The 12,711-nt window shown below is 37.2% G+C and overlaps 2 protein-coding genes across 3 annotated transcripts; one reads left to right on the top strand and one right to left on the bottom strand.

Annotated features, from left to right (window-relative positions):
• Positions 1-958: 958 nt before the first annotated feature.
• Positions 959-5,811, top strand: LOC137723074 (O-fucosyltransferase 1). 2 transcript variants are annotated; one of them, XR_011066847.1, is made up of 10 exons: positions 959-1,056; positions 1,157-1,325; positions 2,370-2,448; positions 2,530-2,600; positions 2,704-2,792; positions 3,269-3,392; positions 3,480-3,763; positions 4,485-4,614; positions 4,813-5,495; positions 5,582-5,811. XR_011066847.1 is itself a non-coding variant. In XM_068462228.1 (9 exons), the coding sequence occupies exons 1-9, from the start codon at positions 1,049-1,051 to the stop codon at positions 5,416-5,418; spliced, it is 1,560 nt and encodes a 519-aa protein (XP_068318329.1). In that variant the 5' UTR covers positions 959-1,048; the 3' UTR covers positions 5,419-5,811. The 2 variants fall into 2 exon arrangements, 1 of the variants encoding a protein (XP_068318329.1); XM_068462228.1 differs by having other exon boundaries at positions 4,813-5,811.
• Positions 5,812-7,142: 1,331 nt separating this feature from the next.
• Positions 7,143-11,523, bottom strand: LOC137723073 (uncharacterized). The gene is made up of 9 exons (XM_068462227.1): positions 11,037-11,523; positions 10,844-10,936; positions 10,493-10,597; positions 9,809-9,961; positions 9,307-9,405; positions 9,072-9,200; positions 8,413-8,592; positions 7,779-7,895; positions 7,143-7,546 (listed from the first exon to the last, which is right to left on the bottom strand). The coding sequence occupies exons 1-9, from the start codon at positions 11,385-11,387 to the stop codon at positions 7,382-7,384; spliced, it is 1,392 nt and encodes a 463-aa protein (XP_068318328.1). The 5' UTR covers positions 11,388-11,523; the 3' UTR covers positions 7,143-7,381.
• Between the last annotated feature and the right edge of the window lie 1,188 nt (positions 11,524-12,711).

Genomic DNA, 12,711 nt, shown 5'->3' with positions numbered 1-12,711 from the left:
CCTGCCGTTTAAATTTCTCGCCTTTTATCCATGATTCATACTAAAAATAAAAATAAATTAATTAAAAAAAAAAAAAGATAAAGAAACCACATCTCTCTTTCACTTTCCCTCTTCTACCCGATTGTGCCCCTTCCCACCGACCCCAAACCTCAAACAATCAGCCACCCCCTTCATCCCACTGCCCTTTCCCTCAAATTCAGCCCCAGTAACACCTCACCACAACCCACCTGACCCACAACAAGTCCCATATGTTAATCCTTTCTTTTTGTTCGAATCCCAGATGCTAATTCAAAAAGGAAACAAAAATGATCCAAATGACGATTTTGACCTCCAAACTAACTAACGGAACCATGGATGAAATGTGTGAGACTTGAGAGGAGATGGGAATTTGGCCATAAATAAAAGTTTAGGAAGGTAATTGGTAAAAATTAAAGTTCAGGGGATAAATTGACAGTAAGTTACACGTTTAGGGGGGATTTCAACAAATAGGTATTTTTTAAAAACTGTTGTCAATAATAGTAGGAAAACGTAAAATAAAAAAAATAAAAACATGTGTATAGCATACTTCTAAAAGAAGTGATTTTATTTTTTTTTAACATATTAGTGCATATTTAATGAAATTTTCAAATAACAAGTATATCTCACATATTTAACAAATTGTAATTATTGCGCCTATATTATTCTCTTTGAAATTATTATATCACATGGAATACCATATTTTTTTTTAGTTATTGAACATATTCACAACAATTTATATAAAAGTTTATCTAACGCTCATACATTATTTTTTCTGTTAAAAGAACTCTTAGATTAAAAAGTTTATCAAATACTCAATAACTTTATTTTATAACTATTTATTCTGACATCACTCGGAAGTAGAGATTTTTTTTTTTTTTTTTTAAGAACAATTTATTTCATTTTTATTTATTTTATTTAATATAATTTCAACACTGAATATATTTTCCTTGCGACTTGAGATCACAAAGTGGCAGCAGTTGAAGTGTAAACAAAGGAAGAAAGAAGCTGAATTTTCTCATCTCAAATTACAATGCGAAGGTAAATCCCAACTAATTCCTTCCATTCCCTCACTCCGATTCTCTACTTTCCCGCTAACCAGACACAAAGTAATCCCATTTTTTCCGTTGATTTGATGCAGACCGGGGAGGCAGCACGCGAAGCAAGCTGCCGGAGGAGGAGGAGGGGTGATGAAGGGCACGCTTGGGAGGCTATTGATCGGCGTCGTAGTTCTCCTGATCTGCACCGTTTCGTTTCTGGTTATGACCACGACCAGTGGCGGTGGTGGTGGATCTGGATTTGGCTCCGAGGTTAGTTGGAAGCTGAGCTTTCGGATTTACTCCGTTCAGTTTTAGCTTTGGAGGAAGTCTAGTCTGTTTGGTTGATAAGAAATTTTTTTAGTTGTTTTTCCGAATTCGATGGTTTTATTATATTACTGTGAGTAGAGTTTGGTATGCTGGTTTAGGCATTTCGCTTTCGGTTTGATTTCCGGAGTTGTAATAACGATGAAGAAGTGCTTTTTTCGAATGACGGCTCGAGCTTTAACTTGAAAAAGACTATGGTTTACTTAGATTATGATAATTTGTATGCAAATGTCACTGATGCTTGGAAATTATGCAAATTACGAGCTCTATGTGAGTAAATCAGTGTATTTGGGAGTGGTTTCTAGGTATGTTATCATGTTGAGGCAGTGATTTGATTGTTAATTTAGATGTTTAGGTGCATTCAAATGACCGCCAGAAGCTAAATTCTGCCGCTTTGTTTTGCCACCAATGTGCCAAGCATTATCTTTGTTATGGATGAGATTGTTGGAAATTAATGATCTATAACATTTTTTCTGTTCTTTCTAATCAATGACAAAGATAATTAGGATGATGATCCAGTATCTTCTAACTTGTTGATCAACATGATCGGTTTATGTAAAGAAATTATGTAAAAAATGAAGCAATCAAGTGTAAAGTACTCAGGTCATATCCAATTTTACGTTATCTAAAAATATGAAAAAATTAGGCCTTACAAAGTACCCTTCTGAGATGCTTTTGATTACATTAATTCGACATCTCAATGTTACTAGGAGTTTTTATTGCGTATTTTGTGGTGGCTCCTAAGTTGAAGTTTTAATGTTTGCAAGCTTATACATTGTTCATGTATGTGTGCGATAGGGATAACAAAGGTGGGATATCATTTTTAGTTTGTCACCTTAAATCACACGTCTCCCTTTGTCTTCAAAACACTCTTAAGAAGTTAAGAGGTTCTGTTCGTTCAAGGAAGATAAGAACTACTGTGACTTTTGGAACTGATTGTTATTATATGCTGAAAGTTTGACTCATAGTTATCTTGCCATGTTTGCGCAGATTAACTTGGATAAAATTTGGAGAAGTGCTGATTCTGGTGGTTGGAGACCATCATCAGCTCCACGATCTGATTGGCCCCGTATGTCTTTCCTTTTTTTTCCCCAATGAATGGTTTCAATAAGTTTGTTTTAAAATTGTTCTGATGCTTCTACTGTGGCAGCTCCACCAAGTGAGACTAATGGCTACCTACGTGTGCGCTGTAATGGCGGTCTTAATCAACAACGTACAGCGGTTCGTATCTTTTTCTGTTTTCTATGGTCTGTAATTACGTATTTTCACTCATGTATCTGACGAGGGAAATATTTGCCTTCTATTACTCCCTTGGACGTTTTAGATATGTAATGCAGTTCTTGCAGCAAGAATCATGAATGCTACACTTGTGCTGCCAGAACTGGATGCAAACTCTTTTTGGCATGATGACAGGTATCTATTTCAATGGTTCTTTGATCCTTGATTCACATAGGCAGATTTGACTTCTTGGTGTATTCAAAATTCACATTTTATAGACTTATAAACTTTATTTTCTGACTGAGGCTATTAAGTATTAACCAAGAGAGATGAGGTAGATAAAATTGTGACAAAAACACAGATACATAGGAGACGTGTCGCATATTTTCTGTGAATAAAAAGACTGGTATATTGCTTTGTTGTATGGAAAGAGAAAGCTTCAAGATATCTTCATGAATGGATTTTCTTGCAAAACCATTAGCATCTTTTTGCATAGTTTCATATGAATATCTCCCTTCCTACTTTATGATAACGACATAAATATTATATTTTCTTGGAAAAGCATAGGAATTTGTTCTGAGGAACTGTGAGTAATGTGTCTTTATGCACTTTCCTTGTCGATTGTATGCTGGTTTCTGTTAAGTCTATAAATTGTTATGTAACATGTGCAGTGGTTTCGGCGGTATCTATGATGTTGAGCATTTTATCCAGTCATTGAGGTATGATGTAAAAATCGTACAAAAAATACCAGAAATTCGCAAAAATGGGAAAACCAAGAAGATAAAAGCTGTACAGGTAAATCATCTGTATTTTTTATCATCAATTTGAGTTCTTCAATAGGTTTGAAATGTTAACTCCCTCTTCCTCTAAACCTTGTCTCAGCTTCGTCCCCCTCGAGATGCTCCTATCAGTTGGTATACTACAGAGGCACTTGCGAAAATGAAGGAGCATGGTGCTATTTATCTTACTCCCTTTTCACATCGCTTGGCAGAAGAAATTGACAACCCTGAGTATCAGCGGTTGAGGTGCAGAGTTAACTATCATGCTCTGAGGTTCAAGACAAATATAATGAAGATAAGTCAATCCATAGTAGATAAGCTTCGCTCACGAGGTCACTTCATGTCCATACATCTTCGATTTGAGATGGATATGCTGGCATTTGCTGGGTACATTCTTATCTGATTATCTTGTTATGCTCAAGTTTGCATCTACATGGGGGTGGAGGGTCGGATCTCACATAAATTGTTGACTTTGTTGCATATGGTATAAGACAAGAATGTAATAGGAGCGGAAAAAAAAAACCAAAGCAAATCACACACAAAATTACATGTAGAAATATGTTTGTGTACGCACACATTGAGTTAAACTTTTCAAAGATTTGATGGTACTTCTGTAAAATATTTAGGGTAAGTGGGAGTGGGGGTTCCCTTTAACCAACCCCTGTCATAGTTTCCGCTTCCCAGCATAACTTATGCTTCAAGGGACATAGGATACAGATTGGTTTGATTCTCGTTGATTCAGAACAAGGAGAAGAAAGAGGTAAAAGAAAGGTTGAAAAATAATTTAACACGACTACTTTAACTGAACTTTAACCTTTTATTTTAGTGTCAATTGGGCAAAACTAAGATTCTGGCACAACAGTGCATTCTATGTAGTCTCACTAAAATGAGGTAAGTTACTAGCGAAATCCTTACATAAAATGAGGAATGACTAGACTGTTGGCCTCTATATCTTGTATTGAAATTTCATATTTCATAGCCGCTGGACTAGCTAGGCAAGGGGTAATTTTTTTTGTTTGTTTTGGACGAAGACCGAAATAGTTCATGAGTTTATATTTGAAAAAGAATTTTATCTGAGGCCTTAACATCTGGTATGATTATTCTCCAGCTGCTTTGATATTTTCAACCCCAAAGAGCAAGAGATATTGAAGAAGTATCGAAAAGAAAATTTCGCGCCAAAGAAGCTTGTCTACGAGGAAAGAAGAGCCATTGGAAAGTGCCCATTAACTCCTGAAGAGGTAATATTATCTATCTTGTTAATGCTTTACATTCTGCAGTATATGGAGCCCATCAATATTAAGATTATAACATTAACCTGGATGGCTGTTACCTTGCATCGGTATCTTATGTTTTTCTTATCATTTTGAGATAACAGGATACAGATGACATTTTCTATATTAAAATACTAACAAAATTGTCACCCCATTTGTATGCAGGTTGGCCTTATTTTACGTGCAATGAGGTTTAATAATTCTACCAGGATATACCTAGCTGCCGGTGAACTATTTGGCGGGGAGAGATTCATGAAACCGTTTCGGGCTTTGTTCCCTCACCTTGAGACCCACAGTTCTGTGGATCCCACAGACGAGCTATCAGAAAACACCCAGGGATTGTTAGGGTCTGCAGTGGACTACATGGTTTGTCTCCTCTCTGATATTTTTATGCCTACATATGATGGCCCTAGCAACTTTGCCAACAATCTCCTTGGACACCGCCTCTATTATGGCTTCCGGACCACACTTAGACCCGACAGGAAAGCTCTTGCTCCAATCTTCATTGATCGAGAGAAGGGACGGACAGCTGGTTTTGAAGAAGCCATAAGGAAAGCCATGCTCAAGACTAACCTTGGCGGGCCCCACAAGAGGATCCCACCTGAGTCTTTCTATACAAATTCTTGGCCGGAATGTTTCTGCCAAACATCTCCAAAGAATCCAGAAGATAAATGTCCACCGGACAATGTTTTGGAAATTCTGGAGGGCCAGTTGAGTGAAGCAACGGATGGCCGGGAATCAAATTCAACAATATCTGTAGCCGAAAGATGAGAAAGTAGTTGCAGGACTTTTAGCGGATACTTGTGCCGCCGCCATATTGTTGAATCCCTGTCTGCCTAATTGACAAGGTATATGGGGTTTCTCTAATCATATAAGTTGATGGTTTTTCGGCGGTCTGATTTGAGACCGGTTCCATGTTGGTGATTGGTGGCAGGTTCATGTTCTATGAATCTCCGACCATTGTGATTTAGTATTTCGACAAAGAAGACGGCAAGTTGGCACTGATACTGTGGCTGGATGACACACGAGACACGTTGATAGTTACAAATTTGTTGTGCTGTGATCTAAACATATACTTTGTGAGCTACTGTATGATATTGAATCGACTTCCTTGTATGATTCTGCCATGTATGGCCGTAGTGACATAGTCTAACGATTTTTCAAGTCTTACCTTAACAAAATAAACGATTACCATAAACTTACTTGGTATGCTCCTTGCTCATTCTGGTTTTCGCTTTTCGATAGTGCGCTCCCACGGTGGGAGGAGTCGTGAGCATCAACGAATGCCTGGACGGAACAAAGGCTTCACGTGGAGGCATCTCTAGAACCTTAGTTGTTATTGAGAGCCTCACCCTGCCATCCTTCTGGGTTTCGGTGTTTTATGGGCGCTCTTGAAGGGTTGATTCACCTTTGCTAGGCTATATCCATGTACAGAGTCGATTCACCTTTACATGTCAAATATTTGTGCGTACGTATTTTTTATTATACGCATGTCAAACTGTGATTTGCAACTTCAATATACAAGTACGTATTTTTTATTATACGTATGTCAAACTGTGATTTGCAACTTCAGTATACAAGTTCGCGGTGTTAGGTTTAATCATGTAGGGTAGATGATAGCAGTTTGGATGCAAGGGGCGCTTCCGAGCGTGCTGCTGCTTACTGTCGTTTTTCAATATTTCTTAGTGACTTGGATGGCTGAACTTTCGATTGGTCCGGAGTCAATTTGGATGGTGGGTTTTTTTTTTTTTTTTTTTTTTTTTTTTTTTTTTTGGGGGGGTGGGGGTGGGTTGGAATTTTAGAAGAAAAAAAACTCATTTTAAAAAAAAAAAAAAAAAAAAACCAATGAAAAAAGTTTAAAAACTTTAAATTTTAACGATAAAGACAAAATAAAAAATAAAGTAAATAGTACCAAGATTGATTTTTTAATGTAAAAATGTGATTTTTTATTAAAATGAACAGTACCGAAAACTTTTCGTTAAAGTTCTTTTTTTCAAACCCAAGAAGGCTTTTATCCCTCTTTTCAATATGCTTTAGATTTTTTGCCCTCTTTACGTGTGAAAATGACTTAATTGACCCTGCAGTTTTAATTACATTCAAACCTTTAGCCTGATTTCCATGCTCAAGACCCCATTTGAGAACAACTCGAGCACCCCTCGAGAACTGCTCGACCCCATCTCGAGTGCTTGTCGAACTATCTCGTCGTAAGTGATATATTCACTTGCTGTCATATTACTCGAGGGGTGTCAAAGTAGGCTTCAATTGTTCGCAAGGAGGGATCGAGTTGTTCTCGAAAGGGTCTCGAGCAATGAGAACTAGACACAGTTTCAATGCAATTAAAATTATAAGGTTAGTCAAGTCTTCATACATAAAAGATCCCCTATAGCCTGTGCCCCTCTAGCCTGTGGGGCGCATGGCCTATGTGTTTTTACCCCTTGATCATTGTTAGCATGCTTTTTCTGTCCAAATATTGATACAAGAACAAACAGATAAAATAACAGCAAACCATTCGACAATCCACCAAATCAACTCGTATGACTAGTGTCACAGTAGACAATTTTACCCTGCTAGAATTGGTGGAAAAAACGAAACAAGTCTATCCAGACTATTCAACCAAATTAATTGAAGGCAACCATTTTCTAAGAGCATATACATCCGGTCATTTACAAAACATGGACATTTGAAACACAAAATGATGGAAGATAAGAAGAAAAAGGAGTGAATGTAAGGTAAATTAGCCTGAGGATTGTACCCGCAACTTGTTGGCAACGTAGAGCAGATGGCTGATGTTTGTCGGAGGATAGCTCTGCAGTAGTTTGAGATTTGAGGTAAAATCACCTGCTAGTAAGCGTCTCCGAATGAGAATCAACATTGCACAGCATACTCGAAGAAGGGTTTCCTACAGTTTGTCAGTTAGCTTCGTTGTTAGCATACAAACAAACAAAAGAAAAAAACAAAACCAAAAGCAAACTCCTAAGAGTGGAGCACCACTTATAGTTTGCATCTTGGGACCTCAACCCTAGTCAAGTTTAATAGCTCAACTGATTTGCATATTATTGACCATCTAAGGGTGGTGAATAACACCCTGACAACAAAAGAAGAAAGGGAAGAGAAAGTAATAAAAATACTACCTGAGGACCTTCGGGGTCACTTAAAAGTGTATCCCAAATGTGAAGGCTGTCTGCGAAATTGAATTCCTGGGTTAAGAGGAGGGTGATCCACCTAAATGCATAAAATTGGGGATTGACCTGTCATTTTAAATTAAAACCCAGTCAGTACTAAGCAAGTATTTTAGCGAACTACATACAATATTCTTGAGTAACCATGAAGCCCTTGACGTGATGAATATTTAAGCATTTAATAAGGCTGTCAACAGGAGACAAAATAATAATTCTCTCAGCCATCTACGAAAAATCATTGATTTTGATCACATCTCTAAGGCAGGCACTGGATAACCTTGAACCAGGAACTAGAAAGAATCTAGTAACATATAATTTCAAGGTAACTTTTATTTGGAGGCATCAGAGAGCCCCCCCCCCCCAAAAAAAAGAACACAACTAAGAGTAAAAAATTGTTGTCCAAAAGACAGGAAGAACTCGAATATTTTTAGTGAAAGTACAGATTGTAAACCAATATCATAGCATGCAGACATCTTTTCAATTGTGTTCCATCTGTTTGCAGGTTTGATGCACAAAAATCAGTAAACTAGAAGGTAGAGAACTCAGATTGGAAAATAAAAAAAGATAGATGCATAAAATATCTTACTTTGGTCGTGATCTCCAGATGACGCCATAGCTCTTCATCATGTTCCTTTAAAAGCTGTGATAATCTTGTTATTGTGGAACGAATTCCAACAACACTATTATCGAGTTGCTGACAGAAATGGTCGCGGAAGCCACTCAATAATTCAACAAAACAAAAGAAGGTGTCTGCTTCAGCAAAGGCCTACAAAACTTGACATTTGGAAACAATGAGAAGAAGTGACCAACAATGATAAATAGAATGACAGTGAAAAGGTGTTATTGCACGAAAGCATAATGACAATACACTGATGTACATCATTGTATCCATCCCTTGTCCACGCCTTAGCACAATTTATTGTTCATAGCCAACACTCAAATCAGTCACTCATCATTTTCTTTTGTTAAAAGAGAAATCATAGGCAATGCTGAATAGTTTCATGACAAATTACTCTAAATTGTCCCTCCCTTTGTGCATGTTATGATTAAAACCTCTTTTGTCATACTTAAGCCTACAAGTCCGGAAAAGTATAACCATATAGAGATATTGAACAGAAGAACATGCATTTCAAATTAAATGAAGGACAATCAGAAGTTCAACATCAGCTCCCAAAAAAATATATGACACTAACATAGAAAAACATACATGATACTAACATAGAAGAAAATATATGGCACTCTTACCGCATCTTCCTCATTGGGATCATTTTTTAAGACATAGAACAGTGGTGCCAAAATTTCGTTCATCCCTTGAACATATCTTATACCCGGATTTAGCTTGGCAAATATAACCAAGATGTCCTTCAAAGCATCCTGAAATTGTTATATAGAACTAAGTTAGCCAAATGGGTTGTAACTTGCATTTGACAAATCTTATAACTGTCCGTACTGTAGTCTGAACCGTACATCAAGCACAAACCTGATTAGATTTAGCATCTTGAGAGTCCCCTGAGAAAAAATGCATGTCTGGATGAGTGCGCTTTACATCTCGGTCAATTTGTTCTATGATCTCTGTGTCCTACATGATCCAAAATTGGAGTTGCATATCTCAAAAGGAGGTTTTGCACCAGAAACTGTTACCACCATTCTATAACGGTAAAACATGACAATGAACCAAGATTTACACAGAAGGTTGAATTATTAACTACATCATACATATGGTCTGAACAAGTTACATTCTTCACTTTTAACAGAATCACATCACAATTTACTTGAAAACATCGGGTTTCTTCATCAGTTCTCCCCAAATAATCTTGGTTTGTTTGTACCATGACTTTCTAAGTCTGTGAAACACGTTTGTTGGTTTCTGAAACTATTTTAAAGTTGGCTTATAAAAAAATTACTTTCCATTGTGTAGATAATGGAATGGAAGAAAGTTTGCTCATTAATCAATTGAGAAAGTAAGTTCACTAGCTATTTACCTGAAAGAACTGATTCCAGACGCTGGACTTCCCAAGACTCAATGGATGCTCCCCATGAGGTATTTCAGATCTTGATAGCAACCCCTTGCTTTGACATTTTAATTCATCATGGTCGCTAGTAGTGCCGTTATCCATCTTCCTCGTGATTTCTGACTGACTAGCCAAAGGAAACATTCAGAAAGCCAGATTTTCACAGAATTTGAAAAACGAAAAATGTATGAATCACATAGCATATTTTGACCTTTCAGTTTTCGTTTTATCATAACTAATCATTAAAATCCACAAAGCTGGCTAAGCCGCTATGAACCAAGAAACATGTAATATACAACACTACAAGGATAAATAATGATAACTGCATTGCCAAATTGGAACGTTTGCAGTAAAACCTGTGGGTTACCCCTGCTCTCAATTTCAGAAATAAATTAATGACATATGCTTTCTAGACAAAATTGTCCAGTAACAACTCTTTGCACTATTAGCATTACCAGCTGATGCTTCAATAGTATCATTTTTTTTTTTTTAAATATTCGTCAGCATCTCAATGGATTTAAATAGCTCATGCTCCCAATTAAAGCAAACTCTGTTCTTCTTAACCCTATGCCATTAATCTAGTTTTTCAGTTTGATCTTTAAAACCCAAACATGAACATAAAAATGTAGCGTGAAAACAATAAACATGACTTACAGGATTCATCAAAAGCTCATCTTTAAAATGCTTGTACTGTGACCTCTTTTTAGCTAACTCAGACGACCAAAGCCCCCGATCTGGTGGTAGATATCCGAGTAAAAGCTGCAAGCAACAATTATCAACCATTAAAACTAATCCAGTTCCTTGGCTGCATCATGGGAAATCAGAATTGCACACTTGTTTCATTATGTCATGCTCCATCGGCTAGACGGGTACGTTTCAAGTCCTCAAGTATCATTCTATCCATAATAAAGCTAAATTTTCACCAGAAATTGCCCGCATTTTCTCTAAAAACAAACACCTCCTAAACACTAATGAAATCAAACAAAAAACCCGAATCATTATCACCTTCCAGACTGTAGACCGTATCCCAGCACCATCCGGTATGCCCTGCGATGAAATTCTCCGCAATTCACGCAAATTAATCACCTTCCTCGACAGCTGCAAACAAAAAGTTAAGAAAAACCCAATCATTTATCAGCTACACATGCAGAGAGAGAGAGAGAGAGAGAGAGAGAGAGAGAGAGAGAGATAGGCTAACCTCGGCCAAGAGCTGAGACTGTCTGGAGATATCTTCGGGGGACGGAGTGGTGTTATTGCTCTTGTCTTCGTGATCCGGAAATGAATCTGTGGATTGGGGCTCGGGAGGAGGCTTGTCTTCCCTGGTGGATTTGGGAGGAGCAACAGGGATTGGCGGGTGAACCGTGGAAGCCGGCTCAGAGTCTGAGGCAGAAGAACTTGAAATTTCGGTGGTCAGGCCGGCGGCGGTGGGATTGGAGGTGTAGCGCTGGACGCGATCATCGTCGATGGAAGGGGAGGGCGAGGAGGACCAGAGCGAGCTGTTGAGCCATTCGGGGACTCGCTTCTTCACCATTTGAGGTGAGTGAAACATGCAATTTGGGGGAATTGGATCGATTGGATTGAATATCTAGGGTTTCTTTCTTGTGTGTTCTGTGAGCTGACGACGGAGCTTCTTTCTTCTGCTTGTTTTGTCGCCACGAGTCTCTTCTCCGAAGAAGGAAGACAAGGCTGACAGATAACAGAGAGTGAGTGATTGAGGAGAGTTGGGTTATATAACCTTCTTGACAGACGAATCAAAACACGCCACCGAGAGATTTTTTTTCCAGTAACACGGTTCGGTATAATAATACAAATAGTCATATAATTAAGAAAAAATGTTTAACCAATTGTATTATGACACATATTGGATTAGGTTATATTTCTAGCACATTGAATTCATTTATTTAAATTATAAAGAGTAAAATTCGAACTTAAATGAGTGAAACAGATTGCTCTAATCAACTTGATTAATATCATATCTAACACAAGAGTGTCAGAGTTGAGAATTACCCTTAATCGCAAACTATATCAAATAATAGAAGCATGTCACAAACTTTGTTTAACTGCATGTATAGGATGAGTGCAACATATTTCTTAATTTTTGTACCAAGGTGTGCTATGCTCGACTTACACATTTTAAATGTATTTATATACGTTAATTGCTTCAATAACTTTTTTATGACAAAAAAAAAAGTTAAATATTTGAAGTGAATGAATAATATTCGAAAATGCTAGAAAAAACTCCTCATAAACCAATCAAAGTAGCTGAATCCACACATTAAAATCGGTCTTTCAATTTTCATCTACATTCTATTGAATTTACATTAAGAATAGAGAAAATAATATTTAATAAACAACTAATTGAATTACATTATTGCTAACCTATTGTGAGGCTAAGACCTGGTTTCGTACTGAGGTGATTCTGAAAAAGGCTGCTATAAAAAAAAGCTGGGAGTTGTTTTTGTGTTTGGTAAACACTCAGCTTCAGCTTTTTTTCACAGTTTTGGATGAAAAAAAGCCAAAAACAAGAAGCTGCAAAACCTAGCTTTGAAAAACCTGCTTTTTTTCACATCTGTTTTACATAAAAGTTTACCAAACACTCTAATACTGTTTTTTTTTTTTCAAAAGCACTTTTACAAAAAAGTTTACCAAACACTCTGCTGCTTTATTTCACAGCTGCTTATTCTCACAACATAGCAGAAGCAGTTTTTTTTCAAAACACAGCAATACCAAACCAGCCCTAAGTCCACCCATTCTCCCTTAGTGTAGTAAACATCGTTTGTTCAAATAAAACTAAAACGATCATTTGATAACTAATTGAATCACATTATTATGCGCATGCGAAATGTCTTTTTTATAATTGGCACTACGTGCCT

The sequence above is a fragment of the Pyrus communis genome, chromosome 17, assembly GCF_963583255.1.
Source record: "Pyrus communis chromosome 17, drPyrComm1.1, whole genome shotgun sequence".
NCBI classification, from domain to species: domain Eukaryota; kingdom Viridiplantae; phylum Streptophyta; class Magnoliopsida; order Rosales; family Rosaceae; genus Pyrus; species Pyrus communis.
The sequence above is the reverse complement of the archived record's forward strand: the minus strand, read 5'-3'. Positions and strand labels throughout refer to the sequence as shown.